Genomic DNA, 18,688 nt, shown 5'->3' on the forward strand with positions numbered 1-18,688 from the left:
GTATGTGCATGTGTCCTATCTCCTCCTTAACATGTGAGTCAATCTGAATGGAATGTTGCACCAACATTATCACACATGCAGCGCTTATTAACTAGGGGTGCAATGATACACAAAATTCATGGTTCGGTTCGGTTCGATACTTTGGTGTCACGGTTCGATATTTTTTCGATACAAAAAATGTTCATGCCTTTTTAATTTGGCATGAACATGCCAATTTGTCATTTATTAAAATTATAAATATATATTTTAACTCAAAAGTACAGTTTTTAAATTTAATGTTGCTGCAACAACAAGCCCCCGCGCTTGGGGCTGGACGGCATCAACACGTTAACAAGCTAAGTGCGCTAACGCAGTAGTTCCCACCCATGTAATTGAGCATTGCGTGGCACATCCGACATACTGTTTTACTTTTGTCCATGACGCGCTTACCTTCAGGGTCATGCTTCACTTGAAAACCAAGATAGTTCCAAACGCCAGATCTGAATGAGGGTGGGGGAGGTTCAATTTCGGGTAGCGTTGAGGCAGTTGCCATGTTGCAACGAGCTTAGCTTCTGTCTTGCTAGCTTGCGCTGTGCTCAGTGGATCTGCACTCAACAGTGCAGCCTAGGCGGAGTAGTCAAACGCAGAACCACTGAACGCTTAACACAGACAGAATCGTCAGAAGAAAAGTTGATAAAATAAATAAAAAAATTTGTATTGTTCGATACATATGCGTACTGAACCAAAAGCAGTGTATCGAACGGTTCAATATTGACACAAGTATTGTTGCACCCCTATTATTGACGTCTATTTGCTTTAAAAAAAAAAACAACTTCACATATGGATATAGGGCTGTTCGATATAACGATATATATCGGATGAAGATATAAAAATGTCTATCGTTTAATTTTACGCTATCGTTTGTTTCGAGGTGTCGCAAAATAAACGTTTACGGCAATATTTTTTTCATTGTTTTGATGGTCACTGTAGTGGCTATATTAATTTCCTAAAGTTCTCTCTTTCTCTTATATTTAATATAACCACACTACGGACGGACAAGCGCCTGTTTTTATGCGTTGTCGTTAGCAACAAAGACGGTAAAACCACTGCGTGTCTGCTTGTTTATTTTCCACAAACCTTTCACAATAAAGCGCAAGATCCTGTTGAGATTTTTCAAAATAAACTGAATCACGTGAAAGAGTATGCAGAGTATCTACGGATGAGAAGCAAAAAATAGCCATCAGGTGCTAAAAAAATAAACCTTAGACTCAAACGTTAGAACAGGCTTTTCCCCGCAGCACGTCGTGTAATAAATACTCACAAAAGAAAACGGCGGCCGTTACAACTTATGTCTAAAAATATATCGTTTCATGCATCAGTTAAAACACTCGACTCCAGGTACACGACGCCCAGCTGGAAACAAGTCGAAGTTGAGCAAGTCGAGCTGCACGAGATTCACAGAATTTACAGAAAATGTTAAAGTTTTGTGATTTATATAGTTATCGGACGATAGATGTCTTATATCGGGATATGAGATTTTGGTCATATCGCACAGCCCTATATAGATAACATACATTAAAATTCTTTGGATTTTTATATTCATCATATACCCTGGCTCACAGGAGAGCAGCAATGTAGCAGAGAATTACTGTAAACCCTGAAGCATTTCAGTGTGATCAGTAAAATCTTGAAGTCATTTATAAAGCCAGTGATGAGAGTCTAAAACAGGGGTATTATCTTGTCTTTTGGTTTTTGTTTTGACGCCATTAGCTGTATTTTGTACCAGCTGCATGCATCGTACATGATTAACTAAAGTTCAAATCCAGGTATATGGCTGCTTCATCTAAGCAGACAACAGCCAAACAGCAGTCTCTGGTCTTTATTGTGGGTAGAGAACATTGGCTTGACATTTTAGTTTAGCCCCAACAAAGATTAATGTGACATTACTGCCATGACAGTTGGGCAAAAGTCAAGTACACACTAGCCTACAGCAGAAGTATAGGCAGTGAGTGTGTGCGTGTCTGTGATTCTGTGGTTCAGTTGGCCCATAATAAGACTTACACTGACACAAAAAGTATAAATGAAGTCTAAATATAGAACTGTGTTGAACACTTATGATAAATGTTTTAGTATCTGGTTGGTAGGACTGCTTTCTTCCATTCGGTTGTACTTTGTATTTCATATTTACAGAGCCGAGATTGTACGCTGGCTTGACTTGACATTCTTTTGTTAAATGTTCCAGGTGTGTCTGTCATTGGGGAGGTACCTGACTTTTATGGAGGTAAGTGTAATTATATGTCAAATATAATTATCAGCGTATATTGTGCTGGGATTCCCTTTAACAAAAACATTCATAAATGTCAGAGATCAAGTTTTGAGGTCACAGAAAAGGCCACAAGCTTATGTGTCATGTGTTATGTTTTCTGAATATCTTTTGACACTTGGCCATAGACATATTTCTTTTGCCAATGTGCCTTTGAATCTTTTTGAGCATTCTAGTAAATGGAGACGGGTTATCAAAAGCAGGAATGTACCAAAATTCAAAGGCTCGTTTCCATCTGATTTATATTTTCTAAACCAGAGACTGTCTGCTCTGGCAGGTCAGTGGAGTTGTGGCCTTCTTGACAGCCTCTGTTTTTAGTCAAGGCTATGTTACTAGACTTTTTGAGAAGGGTTTTGATTTCTTTTTGCATTAAAAGAAAATAGCTCTAACTCTTTACTGGCATTTGCCAAGTTTTCTATTTGCTGTCCCTTCCTACAGAAATAAAAACACTTTGGTTCTTTAATGTGTTTATTCCTGCAAGACGTCAGGATGCTGACCTCTGCTTCACCAAATTTTACACAGCTGCAGATGCAGCTGACATAGTTCGCGAGGACACGTTATTTTAAAAAGTCTTCTGGTGAGCAGACACTTTTCACATAAAATACAACTGCCTTTAAGGGTTCAGCATAAAAACAATACAGTGTAACTATTATAAAGCATAGCTTTATTTATAATATAAATACAACTTCTTTTCATTGTTCTCCTTAATTACAGTAAACAGTTCTCAAGCTTTTGTGTTACGTTGATCAACTCATTATTGCAGATACTCTTAAAAGCCAAGAGAGGAAGTAAGTGTGCTACAAATGGGCTTTCACTGTTTTTTGTCCAACCCCTGCCAACTGAAGTGGTCAAACTACCAGAGAATTTCGCTTTCAGGATTCCCATTCAAGCAGTGACAGATGGCTCCCTTTCTCGTCCACAGTGGGATAGGGTTAATGAAAAAACCCAGACATAATGTTTTTTCCACTGTTTCTATTTCTGCATTTCTTCTTCTTTCAGATGTACATTAATTCTAATAGAGATGGTTTGGATCCAAGATGTTATGCATATGAACCTAGGCTGGTATTTAGAGCTAGGGACTGTATTTGAGCTGTCAGGCTTCACCGTGGTGCTATTTGGGGGTGATAGATGAGACAAAGAAGGGAAATAATGTGCATTTCGTCTTCATATATGTAGACGCACACATACACACACACACACACTGTAAATGTAAAAAAAAAGAAGTCATATTTACATTTACATAATTGATTGAGACAGCCTACATATTTATATAGCTAGTTTACGAACCATTATACTTTATACTTACTGATAGTTTTGATTATTTGGTCCTAAGGTAGGAGAGGCTGTAATTTCTGTTTTTTGACTTACTATTCGCCCAGTGTGCTTGTCTCTAGGAGAAAAATAAAGGTGAAGCAGGCTGTCGGCAAGGGATTAATTGGTAGAAGGAAGGCTTGCTGATTTGTTGCTTAGAAACACGTGATGCTGTTCGCAGGTTGAATTGTTGATGGCTCCAGTGAGCATCTTGTTTTTCTGTTGGTCACTTTTTGTTCTTGATGCTTTGCCATTGATTGTCTTTCACCTTTTCTTGAAGTATTGACCTTTTTTTTCTTATGTGTCCTTGTGGAGTATCACCTCCTGAACAAGCTGACATTATTTCTTCATGTTTACAGAAATAACAGAACATGATGTAGTTTGGGCTCTGCTGGCTGTTTTTTGATGCCCACATCAGTTGTTTTTAAGGTCACTCGGCACTGAAAGAAATGTGAGAAACTGCTGCTTAGGCTTGGTGATTTTGAACTCTTTGTCAAACCTGGATAAGGATGAAGGTGTAGTCATCGGTGTCGATAGCAAGTTTCTTAAAGGTCAGAACATCGTGTAGACAGCCTTCCAGCTGGGACACGCTGCAGAAGCAGGTTTTTTTTCATATAACTGAACTGCTTATCATTCAGCTCGTAGCAGTGTTTATCCCCATCATCCTGCTGTTAAAGCTAAAGTAGAGCTCACCTAATGCCTGCCTCTTTAGTACCAAGTGCTCACCCATTGTCGGGCTGAACGATGGCTGTAAAAGTATTAAAATCTTAATGCTGCCTTTTTAAATCACTTCTCAGCTGGACACACACATACAGAGCAAACTTTTACAGCTGCAGACTAATACGGAGATTCCAGTCATCGAGCATTACACATCAATGCGTATAAAAGTGAAAATCTTTGGACTCAAGTTCAAAGATGTATATTATCTTCGATAGTTCTGCTCTATCAAACAATATTTTCTTTCGAGTGCAGTTGTAACAGCACAGCTGGTAACAAATTAAACATACCCTGCATGACTGACCCTGGCCGTACCCTGGGCCATACCTCTGTGAGTACTTTGGCCTGCAGTGAGGCAAGTTTTTTTTTAAAAACATACGATTTTAAAAAGTAGGTTTTTCACTCCAGGGAGAGTTTGGTTTACCACCCTCGCTCATGATGTGGCTCGGGGGTTTGTGGGCAATTATTTTATTGCATTGTGCTTTTAGTGCCAGAAGGATACAATATGTTATCTGTCCCACTTGGACACTCACTTGGTCATGCAAACAAGCCATACTACAGATGTTGCTGTAAAGCACGGTTGTGATCAAAGTTAAATTCATTAGAGAATTACCTTCTTCTGGGATTTGGACTAATTATGTGATTACTGGGATACGACAGGAAAACTGCTTCAGAACATTGTTTTTTGCAGAATGGCAATGTGAGAAATGGCTGCAAATAAAATAAAGGCACTTAAAAGTGAAAAAACAAACAGATTTTGAATATATGTTTTATAATACTTCTAGCCAGCAAGTAATTGTGATTCAACTGAGATTATACCTAAAACCATAATGAATAATTGATGTCTCATTAGAAACCATTGCTATGAAAGATAACAGCCTCCTGAAATAACAAGCTTTGGTTTTTCAAATTCAAATGAGAGTCTAAGCTTACCTGCTGTTCGGCTGAATCAGACTGTCTGTGTCTGATAATGAAGCAGGTCCAGTGGAAGATCACTTCCAGCAGGCTCAGGAGACAGAGCGTTCCTGACTGTGTGTGTGCTTCTTCTCCTTTTGAACAGATGTGGCCTTTTCTTGAGACTTATTGTCCATGTTTCTTTCTTTCTTTGTGTGTTTTTGTGTGTAAGTAGGAGGTGGGATCACTCAGTTGACAACTGGGTAAATAATTACTTGCCAGCTAAACGGGAAGGCTCAGTACATCCAAGGCGAAGTAGTGCCAAAACGAGAACAGAAAGGGTTTTATGCAGGGAAAGAAGAGAACCTGTGAGAGATACAGATTAGGAAAGAGAAGAATGAAATGGAGTGACTAGCGACAGTATCGTATTGTGTTTTGTTTTGAACTTCGCATATTAGACTCCTTTGAAATGAGGGCGCAAAGAGTTTAGGTGGGGAGCTGAGAAAAGACCTTTTTTTTGCACAACAGTGAACACAAAAGTATTAAGATGAACATACAGCACTTTAGAAAAATGAATTGATTATTAAAGTTATTATGATGCATTATAATTGGCAAGACACATTTTAATAGCAGTACATCCCGTATTTGATTCAGAGCCACAAATCCCACCTGTGATAATGGTGTCAGTGTGCTTCATCCTCTAGAAATCCTTAGATTTTGTGCAAATGGTGCATATTTGGGTTATATAAAACTGTCAAGACATGTCACTAAGAAAAAAACCAAAACAGAACATGTACTGAATAAAGCAACCTTAACAACCAGAAAGCTCAGAGACCCAAGTAGTTGTGGAAGTAAATCAAAGAAAAGGGGAGCAAACCGTGACAGCAGGATTTAGATTGGAAAGGTGGTGGAGGGACAGAGGCAATCCAGGGAGAGCTTGAGACAGAGAAAATGAAACGAGGCAGGGAGAATGTAAGAGGCCCGTGTGTGTCTCCAGGCTGTGGGTCTTGTGCGGCCTGTTTAACAGCCCCCTTCCACCATCTGCCACGTCCCCCATTACAGGAAAAGCATAGGAACGGCACCAGTGCTCATGTCTGAGTTACACTTCAGCTGCTATTTCAGCACTGCAGTGCAGCCTCAGTGACTCCCTTCCAACCTCCACAGTCTCGCATTTGCAGTATTTTTTCATGACACCGACGCAGCACAGCCTAAGCCTAGCAGTAGAAAAGGGTCAGTAGATTCCCTTTACTCTACTGAATCTTATGTTTCTTTCATGTTTTCTGTTTCTTTCATTTCTTTTTTCACCTCTCTTGTTCCCAGAACATAGATCCTCACTTAATTTGCCTTCCATCAGCCCCACAATGGCCCATTTATTATATGTGTAATTTCTCTCTCAGTGGTAATTCAGAGTCCTTGGGATTTACATCAATGTCAAGTACTTGCACATGGTTGGCTGCTGTAGTGTGAGTGGGAGATGATCCTGTCTCCTAATGTCTTAATTGTTGCCTTCTGGTTGGCTGCGGAGGGTATAGCTAACTTGCAAATGTGGTTATAATTCTGCCTTCCTGCTTTTTTCTGTTCGTGACAGTCGAGGCAGAAGAATATGCATCTAATTTACTGGTTAAACTGCATGATCCGTTTTGGATATTCCTTGAAAATAGCCAGCAATCACATATTTGACTGCTGGAATGTGTACAGCTCTCGTTCTATTTTGTTGTCACGCTACACAAATATACCCGACTGCTTTTGTGATGTAAATTACGGATAGAAGGATCCTATAAATATAATGGTCCTTTGTTTGGGTTTCTAAAGGTCGCAGAGTCTGTCGATGTGACATTTTCAGAGTGAGCGAATCTGTAAGTACTGCCCTGGATCGAAGAGGCGCAGGATATCGCCGTCTGAAAGAGCCGGCCTCTCCCCATTGAGGTGTCAGCTGTGCTCTCTTAGAACTCAGAGACGCGAGGGAATAACACACATGTGCGCGCCCGCACATTTGTATTGCCGCAGTCACCTACACACGCTCTTGATCTGAGAGAATAATCAGCATTTGGGAACATTTCACCTCATTGCTTATTCATAGCCTGGCATTGTGTTTATGTCTTATTCATGCCTTTGCTCGTGATGTCTGTCTGTTTTAATGAGTAATTGGGGCTAATTACGTGTGCCTGACGATGCTTTAAAAGGAAGCTTGAACCAAGAAACGCGTTTTCATCGAGGAGAGCGCTGAATCTGAAATTTCCTGTGCTGCGCTTCTCCGCAGCGCCGAGGATGACAGATACGGTATGAAGCAGGTTTGGATTATGCTAAGTAAAGTTGGCATTTCCACTTGGAGGATTTGTATTAGTGTGGAACAATAACATCCACTGGCAACTGATAAATGCGTCACTCTGGTTTGGCACCTGACTGAGCACATCTCTGCCATAATTAGTGTGAGTTTGTGGTTTGGAATAAAGCAGAGGCTTATTACCCTGTGTCGATGCCTGAAAGAGAGTTTGTGCGGACTCAAGAATTAGATTAGTTACAGCTACAACTGGGATTTATCTAAACCCGGCGTCTAAGCTAGGTGTGCATGTCTGTGAAAAACGCAAATCAGGCTGACATATTAAATGGCAGGTCCTCACAGAGGCAATCTCACAATCTAGTCAGCATGTTGTTTTTGTTGTTGTTGTTTATTTGTATCTTTTCTTGTGTTATTTCTGAACCCAGTTCTCTTGTTTTTGATTAAACTGCCCCACAGCTGACAAATGGGAGACAAATGTGATGCTCTTGAAACTTGATTTCACTTCTCTGTAAGACTGCTCTTAGTTATTAACCCTTGGTCTGGTTTGTTTGTTGCCTGCAGATGAAGTCACAGGTTACGGACCAGTGTTTGAGGAGCAGCCGGTGGATACCATCTACCCTGAGGAGTCACCCGAGGCCAAAATTACCATGAACTGCCGGGCTAGAGCCAATCCACCTGCCACATACAAGTAACATATGCTCCGAATATACACTACATGCTGTGCATGTTATGTGCCTCTCACCTCTCACAATCCCTCAGACTGTTTTCTGACCTGCTGTCAAACTGCGTGCTCACAAAGATGTTACCTTAATGGTGATGAACAAATAAAATTCTGAAGCAGATTTAGCAAAAATAACTTTTTTTTTTCATTTAATTTTTTTGGACTCAAAATTTAAAGTGTTTTAGATCATCTGTTTCAATTTAGTCGCAAATACATGTAAATTAGATTGCTCTGCATCCCTTAAATCGGTTTCACTGTCAAGGAGCCCAGAATTAGATGTCAGAGGGGAAGGAATTAGCTTTGACCGCAGCTGGCATTGAGTGTTTAAGAGGGTTCATTTATAGTGCACTCTCTTCTGCCTTTCAAAGCATTAAAATTTGTCATTTTTTAATAGAGAAGCCCTCAGTTTATGAAATCTGGTAAACTTACGGTAAAAGATCAGCTTTAGTGCAGTCACTTGTCAGACTTTGTAATGTATGTCAGTGCTTCAGATAAGTTATCTGCTCGTGTTATTCGATGTAAAATCAACTAGAAACAACAAGAAAAAGAACGCGACTCTGACTCCTTTCAAACAGGGCGGCTGTGCTAACCCTGATCGTTTGTGTTGCAGGTGGAAGCTGGACGGCATGGAAATTGACTTGGATGCAGGGGGTAGTCACTACAGTTTAGTAGGAGGAAACTTGGTCATCAGCAAGCCTGATAAGACTGAACATGTGGGTCAATACTCCTGTTTGGCTACCAACACGTATGGCACGGTCGTAAGCAGAGAGGCCTCTGTCCAGTTTGGATGTAAGCTTTCCATTTACAGTCTGATGTGTAAAGCATCTCCTATTTTTAACAGCGCTGCCTTGCTGTACTTTCATGCATATTATGCAAACTGAAATGACAAGGACAACTGGGACAAATCAAATTCAGTATGACAAATATAATTTGTGAAATGCTAATGCACTCAGAGATCACAACTCATTTTCAAAAGAATCGTTGATCTTTATACAAAACTTACACCGTAAGTGTCGTTTTGCAGAGATCTTTAAAACATGTGATGACGGGATGTAATTATTTTCTCTCCCCTTCTCAGATCTCGATCTTTTCTCATCGGAGGAGAGGTCGTCAGTGTATGTCAAAGAGGGACAGGGTGCCGTGTTGCTCTGCGCTCCCCCACCGCATTATCCAGGTACAACATGTGAAGCCTTAGCCTGCTGTTGCTGGATGTTCCTAAAAAGAATGAGCCCTAATATTTTGCAGCATTAACATCTAGTTAATTACAGAAGACCGTAAACAATATAGACTAGAACATAATCCCTTCACAAAAACCCGAAAGAAATCTGAACCCACAAAACTCTGGGACCAAGACAAGTCGTATGGAAAATGAACTTGCTTGCATTGCTTTAAGTTTTACTCTGGTCCTTGACACAGCGACTCTGTCATGTTAAATAATTGTGACCATTCATGCACATATCCTCACTGCTGTTTTCATGAACTTGGTGAACTGAAATGAATTAATCAGATATTTTGTACACTGTTGTTAAGGACATGGTTAGCTTCTTAGCTATTAAGATAAAGAGATTGTTGTCTTCACAAGCTTACCAGATCATTCAGAGTGCCCTTGCTTCACATCCAGCCTCCTTCACTGTTTCAAAAGCAGTGGATAAGCCCAGACTCTTGACTGACAGGTGCCTTTTGCTGTTCCTCTTTCTGTTCAGCCGAGCTGTCATTCCGCTGGATCCTCAATGAATTCCCGACCTTCATCATACCGGACAAGCGACGTTTTGTCTCCCAGATAACAGGCAACCTCTATATCTCTAAGGTGGACTCCTCGGACAGAGGAAATTACTCCTGCATCGCCTCAAGCCCGTCTATTTCCAAGAGTGTCTTCTCCAACTACATCCCCCTCGAGCCTCAGACTGAACGTTAGTACCCCGGTTTCTACTTCTTGTTGTCTATTTGTTGTTGCTTTTGACTCTGATTGTTGCTAAAGTAGTAGTAACAGACTTTTGGGTTCTGCAGCTTAACAGAAAGCACAAATAGAAAATGGAATACAAAATTATAAAAAAGGTTCCAAGAATTCATGCGTAAAATACTGTGTTTAATACCAATTTATGCTTGCAATGTACAGCAATTATGTCAGTAAAACGGAGGGATTCAACAGGGATTAAATATGTGTCTACTATAAATGCCACACTTCCTCAGATGTGGTTTCCTGTATTAATTCTCACATTATTTTGCCAGTGAGGTGTGATTATAGGGCAGGACCTCAAGTGTTAAGAGATGCTTGAAGACAGGAAGTGACTAAAATGCTGCGTCGGCTGCAATTCTTTCCTCCTGTCCCTACTGTAGCACTGTGTTTAATGACAGCGTTGCTTGCTCTAAATGCATTAAGGTCATGTCCCTGGTATTGACTTTTTAAATTAAATTTACAGAACTAAATGAACTCAGTAGTAGACTGACACATGATGCTTGTTTTGAGACAGAGCCAGCCGGCTACAGAGGACAAGAGGAAACATAAACTGTGCCAAAACGAAGGACAGAAACTAAAGAGATGTATGTGCTCTTATTTATTTAGGCCGTATGTTTCTGAACAGCTTGAAGTAATGGGTTCAAAAACCAAACTAAGCAATGTTAACATTTTTCCTTAAGGGGTTTCCAAGAATCCATTAGACGTTTACTTTCATCGCTGTCAAACTCTGAGCTAGTTTTACTTGTGGCAAGCATGTGTTGAATAGTAGAACACAAGCTAGAAGGATTTGTTCCATCAAGGGGGCCGGGGACAGAGCTGAGCAGTTGTTTGGGCTCTCTCAGGCATACATGTATTATGCCGTGTCTTCTGGGTATGATGTTACATTATTTACCTCTATCTAATTTTTATGTGTGTGTGTGTGTGTGTGTGTGTGTGTGTGTATTTGTCCAGGTTTTATGAATGTGTATACAGAATTTTATACATTCTGTTAATGTGTTTAAGCATGTAAACATGAGTCATGCTTAGGGCTCTAAATAAAGCTTTTATTACATTCTATAGGCATTTCTTTCACTTTAATGCTCTGAGTATATGATTTCACTGTGTCCCATGTGTGTTCATCAGTCAGCAACGGCATTGTTGTTGCTTATATCTTGTGTTTTAACCACCTGATTACTGATTGCTATAGAACAGTGGTTAAACTTAAAGTAACTCAGTTGATAAAGAAACAGCAGAGTGGATGAGACATTCAGAAATCCAGGGCCCTGGATCTAGTCCTGGACCCGAGTTTTTAAACTGCAAATTACAAGTAAGGATACCGAGTAGGAACAGATTAATACTTCTTTGTAAGATTAAAAAAAATGACAAAATTACATTCACAGAAACAAATAACCTAATCACACACACAGTATGGGATATAAGAGTTCCATATATACGCATTATGGTGAATCTGGTGTGAGATTTTCAAAGAAAACCTTGAGAACAAACACAAAATTATTTTAAAGTATTTGTTTTGTTAGCATCTATAAACTGGGTTAAGAATCAGAACACATCATAACTTGTTGCTCTTCCACTCAGGTCCTATCAGGAAATACCCGGCTGACCTAAGAGTCAAGTTCCCTGACACCACTGCTTTGGTGGGGCAGAATGTCACCCTGGAGTGCTTTGCTTTGGGGAAGTAAGTAAGAGAGAATATGGGTAAACAAAAAATGCTAGATTGTAGAATTTCACACTAGCCAGCTATGTAGAGGTAATCCGCAATAAAAACGACTCTTAAAGGAAAGTTTAAGTGAATATGAACTCAGTTTCAGAGGCTGTTCTGCTCCGTTTACAATGAAATCAGATCCAAACATATCATTCTGTGAGCTCTCAAAGTTCTACAGCTGCTGACAAATGCTCATGAAGTCACATGATTTACAACCCATGTTTCAGAATGATAAGTATAGTGGAGCATGCAACAAGCGTTACAACTTATGCCTGCTTGTGCATTATTTTCCCCTGTGTGCCCTTTTCAGTCCTGTCCCTGAGATCCGCTGGAAGAAGATAGACGGACATCTGCCGTCAAACCACGAGGTGCATATGACGGGGACTCAACTGCATCTGTACAACGTGCAATTTGAAGACGGTGGCACCTATAAGTGTGAGGCGATAAACTCGAAAGGAAAGGACTACCACACCGCTCGCGTGTCTGTGGAAGGTAATTTGAAATTTTCTTGTCTTAACTTATACTGTAGTTTTCCAAAGTCTTTATCAGTTGTATTAAATCTCTCCTAGGTGTGCTTTATGGGATAAACTCGTCAGCACTGCTATTATTAGCACTGTCACCAGACAGGGTAAATCTTAAGATTTTCCTCAAACCCCTTATCTAAATGTTCTCACTTGCAGCTTTTCCAGAGTGGGTGGAGCACATCCGTAGCACTGAAAAAGACCTCAGGAGCGACTACACCATGTCCTGCAAAGCCAGTGGCAAGCCTAATCCACACATCCGCTGGCTGAAAAATGGAGAACCGGTATTATTCAGACTCATAGATTGTTATTGTCTTGTAACTGTGAATGCAAATGAGCTATGACTCTAAAATGCTCAGAGCCCTCTCGGTGGCTGTCTAGATCTCGTCTCTGTTCGGTATGCAGCCAAGGGTTGTTACAGGAGCACAGCAGAGACAGGAAGCTGGCACTGTGGGTAGACATGGTGTCAGGAGAGTTCAATAAAAAGCACCTTTTGTTTTTGAGCAGGTGCCAGCATGTGTTGTGTAATGCTCCATAGAAGCAACTGTCATCAGGCTCGAAAATGCTCTAGAGAGCAGCCAGTGACAGAAACGTGGGGGAGGTTGCTGGATGTATCATTATGCATTAATGAAATCCTCTGCCAGGCAGCTGAACTGCAGTAGCCATCATGTCAGCCATCATCACTTTAATTATGGCCATTTGCTTTGTAACAGAACTCAAACATTATGGGAAAAGATGCTTTATTTTGTTTTACTTTGCACTCCACAGGTTGACAGGAAAGAGATGAGATTCAGCAGCTTGACATTTGATGATTCAGGGATGTACCAGTGCATAGCAGAAAATCGTCACGGAGTCATTTATGCCAGCGCAGAGTTGCGTGTCTTTGGTGAGTCAAACAACTATCACAACACCCACGGCTGTGTCACGTTTCACGCTAACTAATAGATGCTTATTATGACATGGTGACTGTGCTTAGCCAGAATATGTATGTGTATATATATATATATATATATATATATATGCGTGCGTTCCTGTGTTTAATCTGTGCTCGACACTGTCACTCCTCAGACTGTGCTCCCACATTTGAACACAACCCAGTGAAAAGAGTGCTGGCAGCCAAAAATGGCCGGGTGGTGATTGAGTGTCGACCCAGAGCGGCCCCAAAGCCCGCCTTCTCCTGGAGCAAAGACACTGAGCTGCTTTCCAACTCTACCAGGTGAACAGTCTCTTTCTGTTTGCCTCGAATCTGTGAATATTTTATACATTTGTATTCATTCTCAAAGGCTGGTTTACCAGAGAGTTCCTTTGTTGTTTTAATTCCAATATTCATCAACCATAAACTGTTTTCAGTGACTGCCTGACACATCCGGGTTACATTTATCCATGGGGAAGTATTTGGGAATAAAATGTCATTTGGTGCTGACTTAGTTGTGAAATGTACACTGGCTTGATTTTGGGGATCTAAATAATCTCTAGATCTTCTAAACCGACTAAATACTGTCCACAGAAAAATTCTTTCGTCTTGTTGTTTGTCAGCTTTGCCATCACCAGTGGCTAACATTAAGCTCATTCTCAAGATTAGTGTGGCCGGCCTGGTGTGTAAAACCCTGTGTTGTGCTCCTCACTGGCAAAACAAGCCTAATCTGTAAGCTCTGAGACCCCCAACAACTTTTCTCCCACCCTAAATACTTCAGAGTGGGACTCACTTGAAGGAGGAGCAGGAGGGAAGTTATTGTGGAACATATGCATCCTAATACTCTGGGTGGGGGCAGAGTGGCAAGGCTGGCAGGCTGTCTCTCATGCACTTATATGAAAAAAAAAATGAATCAAACACTGCTGCCTTGCTGTTAGCACAAGCTTCCAAAAGTTCTCCTCCTTTCTTTTTCCCTTGGCAAACTCAATATCCATTAAGGAACTGACACATATTCTGAGTACTTTCATATTTTTTTAATAGTCCACATATCCCTGGACTACACACTGGGCTACTGACCTTCATATTGTGCTAATAATTTTACACTGCATAATGCTTTCTCCTGAGTGTGTGAACTATTACTTCTGGTTTCTCCACAGGGTGTTCATCTGGGAGGATGGAAGCCTGGAGATCCTCAATGTGACACGAGCAGACGAAGGCAGATACACCTGCTTTGCAGAGAATGACCGGGGCAAGGCCAATAGCACCGGCGACCTGTTGGTTATGGGCAAGTTCCAGCTGAAGAACAATGTTTAATGCTTCTCTTTGTATCCCTGATGTTTCCAGGACAGCTGTGACTTGCTTTGACTGATGTCAACCTTAGCTGGCAATCATTCCTGCCACTCTCAGTCCCACCAAGCAGTAGCGACCTCCAAATGTCTGCTATCGTTGAGTTATGGCCCTCTTTGCAGGCTGATAGCAAGCTTTCGTGGGACATTCAGTCGTTACCCAAGGGCAATGACACGAGGTTGCTTCTTTAGATTCAGCTTAGCCCCCACACGTTTCAGTGAAAAAGAAGAAGAATAAACTGGGATTGTCTGATAGAATTAAGAAAAAAAAATCCCCAGAGACTGATATGAGCTTTGTTTTCCTTGTTGTTTGTTTTCTTTAGATATGCAGTCAGAGCTGTCAAGCTTTTTATTCTGTGTTTTTACACTTAGCTCGGTTGGTATGGATGTGCAGCTCTTTTCTGCCCTCTTCTGGCTATTTTTGATATTTCAGAGTTCTCGCTTTTTTTTTTTTACACCCCAATCAAATACTCTACAGTTGATCATCTTTGAACTGTTTAAGTCTATTTTTTTATATAAGGAATCTGCTCTTTCTTTGATTTTCATTTAATCAAATTACCCACGAGTTAAATAACTGACTCTTTTTTATAATCCCTGAGACCTGTTTATCTTCCTGTTTTTCCCCACAGACTCTACGAAGATCACCTTGGCACCATCTAATACTGACGTTAAACTGGGAGAGGATACCTCGATGCAGTGCGCAGCATCACACGATCAGTCTCTAGATATCACCTTCATCTGGTCCCTAGATGGCCGAGTCATTGACCTGCACATAGACAGCCAACATTACGAACGCACCACAGTGAGACATCATGTTGTTCCATTTATTGTTTTTGAATAACCCAGGTTTGGCCACAATTGAAAACTGAAAAAAATCCCCTTGACCTAGAGTTCACGCACATCCTAAGCATATCTGAGGTCAGGTTGATGCAATACGTGGAATACCTGGTATGGAAAAGTACAGTCGGATATAAATGAACATGACTCTAAAATTCATTTCACATACCTTCCTAGGCGGGAATAGCGCACAGTATATCCGTTTAATGGCAATTTCTGCTAACATCTGTTACTGTTGACATGACTCGCTCTCTCTCTCTGCCTCTTAAAGGCACTAACCATAAGCTAGTGGTTAGCTTTTCTCATTTGTCACTCCGCCTGCTAGGCAAACACTATTATGACTGTGATTGATGACATCCTGATTTTTGCATGCAGGGATGATTTTCCCCTCGTAAAAACAGGGTTCAGTTCCATTTGATACTGTTTGTGTGGCATTAGCAAGACTGCTAGTTTGATGTATTTTTAAAGTTGAATCTCATATTCAGTCAGAACGTTGACTGTTCAGTGTGCTGAGCTCGACATTTGTGAATGCGAAAAGAGGCTTTGTTTAACTCCCTGCCCAATTCACCTCGATTGCTTCAGTTACTAGACTGATACTAATGTGCCATTTATCCATATTTTATGATGTTTGTCAGGCTGATGCATAGTGTATACTTCTTCTAAACTTAAGCATTGTCTCTTGTGTTGTTTTGATCAGAATGGAAGCTCGAATGGCGAGCTGCTCATCAAGAATGTTCAGCTGAAACATGCGGGACAGTACACCTGCACCGCACAGACCCCTGTGGACAATATCACTGCTTCTGCCCACCTGGTTGTCAGGGGTGAGTCAAGAGTCATGTATGTAAAATGTCTCAAAGCATTCAGCTAACTAAACAAACACATAATGTATAGTATCTATGAAAGACAGATTTGTTTTGTTATTTCACATGATATTTATGTAATTTTTCTGCACTATTCTCACAGTCTTAGTGTGTGTGGGCCTCCGTTGGCAAACAGTCACATACTCCCATGCACTAATCAGGATTAAGTTACATTACAACATGTTACCTAAAGTCAAATGGCAGCTGGTGCATTTTTACGCACTGTCAATCACATCTGACAAAATAAGCCTGCAGGGCCCTGTCGAAAAAGATTAGCTCATGTTTTTGAGTCTTAAACTCCTATGTTTAATGGTTGTTGCTCATTTATGTATGTTTAATATTACAGGAAAAATTAGCATCCAAATATTTTGCTGCCTTGATCATGCAGACATTGTCAAAATAAAGCAGAAGCTTAAATGACAAAAAACCACACAATTCAAACAAAAGTAGAAAAAAACCCTGGTTCCTTCTGCTAAATTTCAATGTTCCCAGGCTCTTGTTGTTAGACCTTTAACATGCAGGTAAAAAGTGCACATATGTTAAAAGAACGAGGCTCAAAGACAGTACAAGTACTGCATTTTGTGCAGCGCATGTTTAAAGAGAAGTAAATCTCTCCCGAGCAACCAGACCGTAGAACTTTTTTTGCCAGATAATCTGTCAAACCCAAGACTGCATGCTAACAAAAGTGAGGGAGAAAATGTTTGAAAAAGCCGATGAAGGAAATGCCTTGTGTCCTCAAGCATGAGACAGAACACTTAAGCTTCTACTGGTTCCACCCTGAAAAGGTCAGACTAACTTAGTCAGATACCAAGTGGCATTAGCATTTCTGCTATGGGACAAGTATAAATGCTGGTGGCTTGCCTCAAGATGGCATTGCTTGGCTGCACGGTGGCACACTGCTGGTCATATTTATCCGAAACAAATTGCTATGTCCACCCAGTCCCAAGTAAGATGAATTGTTTTATAGGAAAGTTTGTGCTTGTTGCTATGGTTGCACAGACAAAGTAAAAATTTGACCTAAAAAGCAATGTTTTTAGTACAGTGCCAGCTCTGACCTGTTTATATTCCAAGCGTAATGCCTCGGGATGAGTATATAATGAATCAGTGATTTCAATCTCTCAGCACGGTATTTCAATGAGGACAGCTGCTGATTTCTAAACTTGCTCTTCCAACCTCATATAGATGTAAACATACACAAAGCAAACACTGTCACTTTTTCGGAGGTCTCTGTGTCTTCTTTACTGTATTTCAGATTGTGGATGATTCATCGCACTTTGTTTTCACCTTCTTCTTCTTCTTGATGACTGAGAACTTGTCTTGCAGTGCTTTCCTCAGCGCTTGAAACAGGCTCCAGTGCTGGAGGACAAAGGATCTTTTTAGATAGGAATTCTAGCAGTGAATTGCTTGCCAGTGATCCCTGGTGTGTCTTGGGTGTGCTGCTGCTGCTGTTGCTTTCAGAGCAGGTGTTGACAGATGGCCAGGTGAACGCACAGCGGCTGACTGTGACGTTTCCCAGAGTGTAACCAAAGCACAGGTCCGGGGCTGCTCCTAATGGAGTGCCAAATGCCAGCAGCCTGGGGCGCAACGAGGGAGAGATGAAAGACAGCCATTTATCATGGCAGATGAGGAAGCAGATCTGCTTGAGGAGAGTGTCCAAGCTCAAAACACAGCTCTGCACCTGTAGCCTGTTATTAGCAGGGATTAAAGATAGGCTGCGGAGCTGTTTTCATGTGAATGTATGCGTGCGTGTAAACAGAGTAATGTTAGGAGTCTTGGAGCAATGTTGAAGTGTTGCTGTGAACGAGGAAAACTATTTACAGACTTTGTTAAACTCTGGATTGTACTCAAGGACTCCTCCATATGGGCTCCAAACTGTAAAAAGCTAAAGTGCAGTGTTTTATTCCTTACATTAGATTGTAACAACTAAGCCTTCTCTCCTGACTCTTGGAGGCGAGGGTAAGCTTAAGGCCTGTCCGGCTTTTGGCTCTCTAATCGCCTTAGTTCTCTCGGCTCACATTCATGATTTGGAAAAAAGTAAATTCTGGCTGATTTCTGATGCTGTGGGTTGGGAGTCTAACCCTGACACAGTCTGGGTTTTCTATTAAGCCATTTTTTTAAGTTCCAAAGGAAGAATCAAGAGGAGCATTAGGACCAAGAGAAACACTGGATTGTAGAGCTTTTGCTTAAGCTTTAGTTCATGTATGTCAATGGGCTTCTAAGCTCTAATGCCTTAATCCATCAGTCTTTGCTGATGTCTTTTAAATAAAACTCTTAAAAAAAGGGAAATGTAACGGCTTTGATGTGCAGTATTTCATATGCACCTAAC

General features: G+C 40.8%; 1 protein-coding gene across 3 annotated transcripts in view; it reads left to right on the plus strand.

Moving 5' to 3' along the window:
- cntn1a (contactin 1a) overlaps positions 1–18,688 on the plus strand; it is a 61,467-nt gene that overhangs the window by 34,484 nt on the left and 8,295 nt on the right. For all 3 annotated transcript variants that reach the window (XM_085462316.1, XM_085462318.1, XM_085462317.1), the window contains exons 3-15: positions 2,222–2,260; positions 8,067–8,193; positions 8,837–9,015; positions 9,305–9,400; positions 9,930–10,136; positions 11,759–11,858; positions 12,196–12,377; positions 12,566–12,690; positions 13,175–13,292; positions 13,475–13,622; positions 14,477–14,604; positions 15,295–15,467; positions 16,200–16,323. In XM_085462316.1, coding sequence (XP_085318442.1) covers positions 2,222–2,260; positions 8,067–8,193; positions 8,837–9,015; positions 9,305–9,400; positions 9,930–10,136; positions 11,759–11,858; positions 12,196–12,377; positions 12,566–12,690; positions 13,175–13,292; positions 13,475–13,622; positions 14,477–14,604; positions 15,295–15,467; positions 16,200–16,323 — 1,746 coding nt within the window. The remainder of the gene's footprint in view (positions 1–2,221; positions 2,261–8,066; positions 8,194–8,836; positions 9,016–9,304; positions 9,401–9,929; positions 10,137–11,758; positions 11,859–12,195; positions 12,378–12,565; positions 12,691–13,174; positions 13,293–13,474; positions 13,623–14,476; positions 14,605–15,294; positions 15,468–16,199; positions 16,324–18,688) is intronic.

The sequence above is a fragment of the Copadichromis virginalis genome, linkage group LG7 (genome assembly GCF_057382275.1).
Source record: "Copadichromis virginalis isolate Kocher_CV1m ecotype Utaka linkage group LG7, C_Virginalis_male_GT1.1, whole genome shotgun sequence".
NCBI lineage: Eukaryota > Metazoa > Chordata > Actinopteri > Cichliformes > Cichlidae > Copadichromis > Copadichromis virginalis.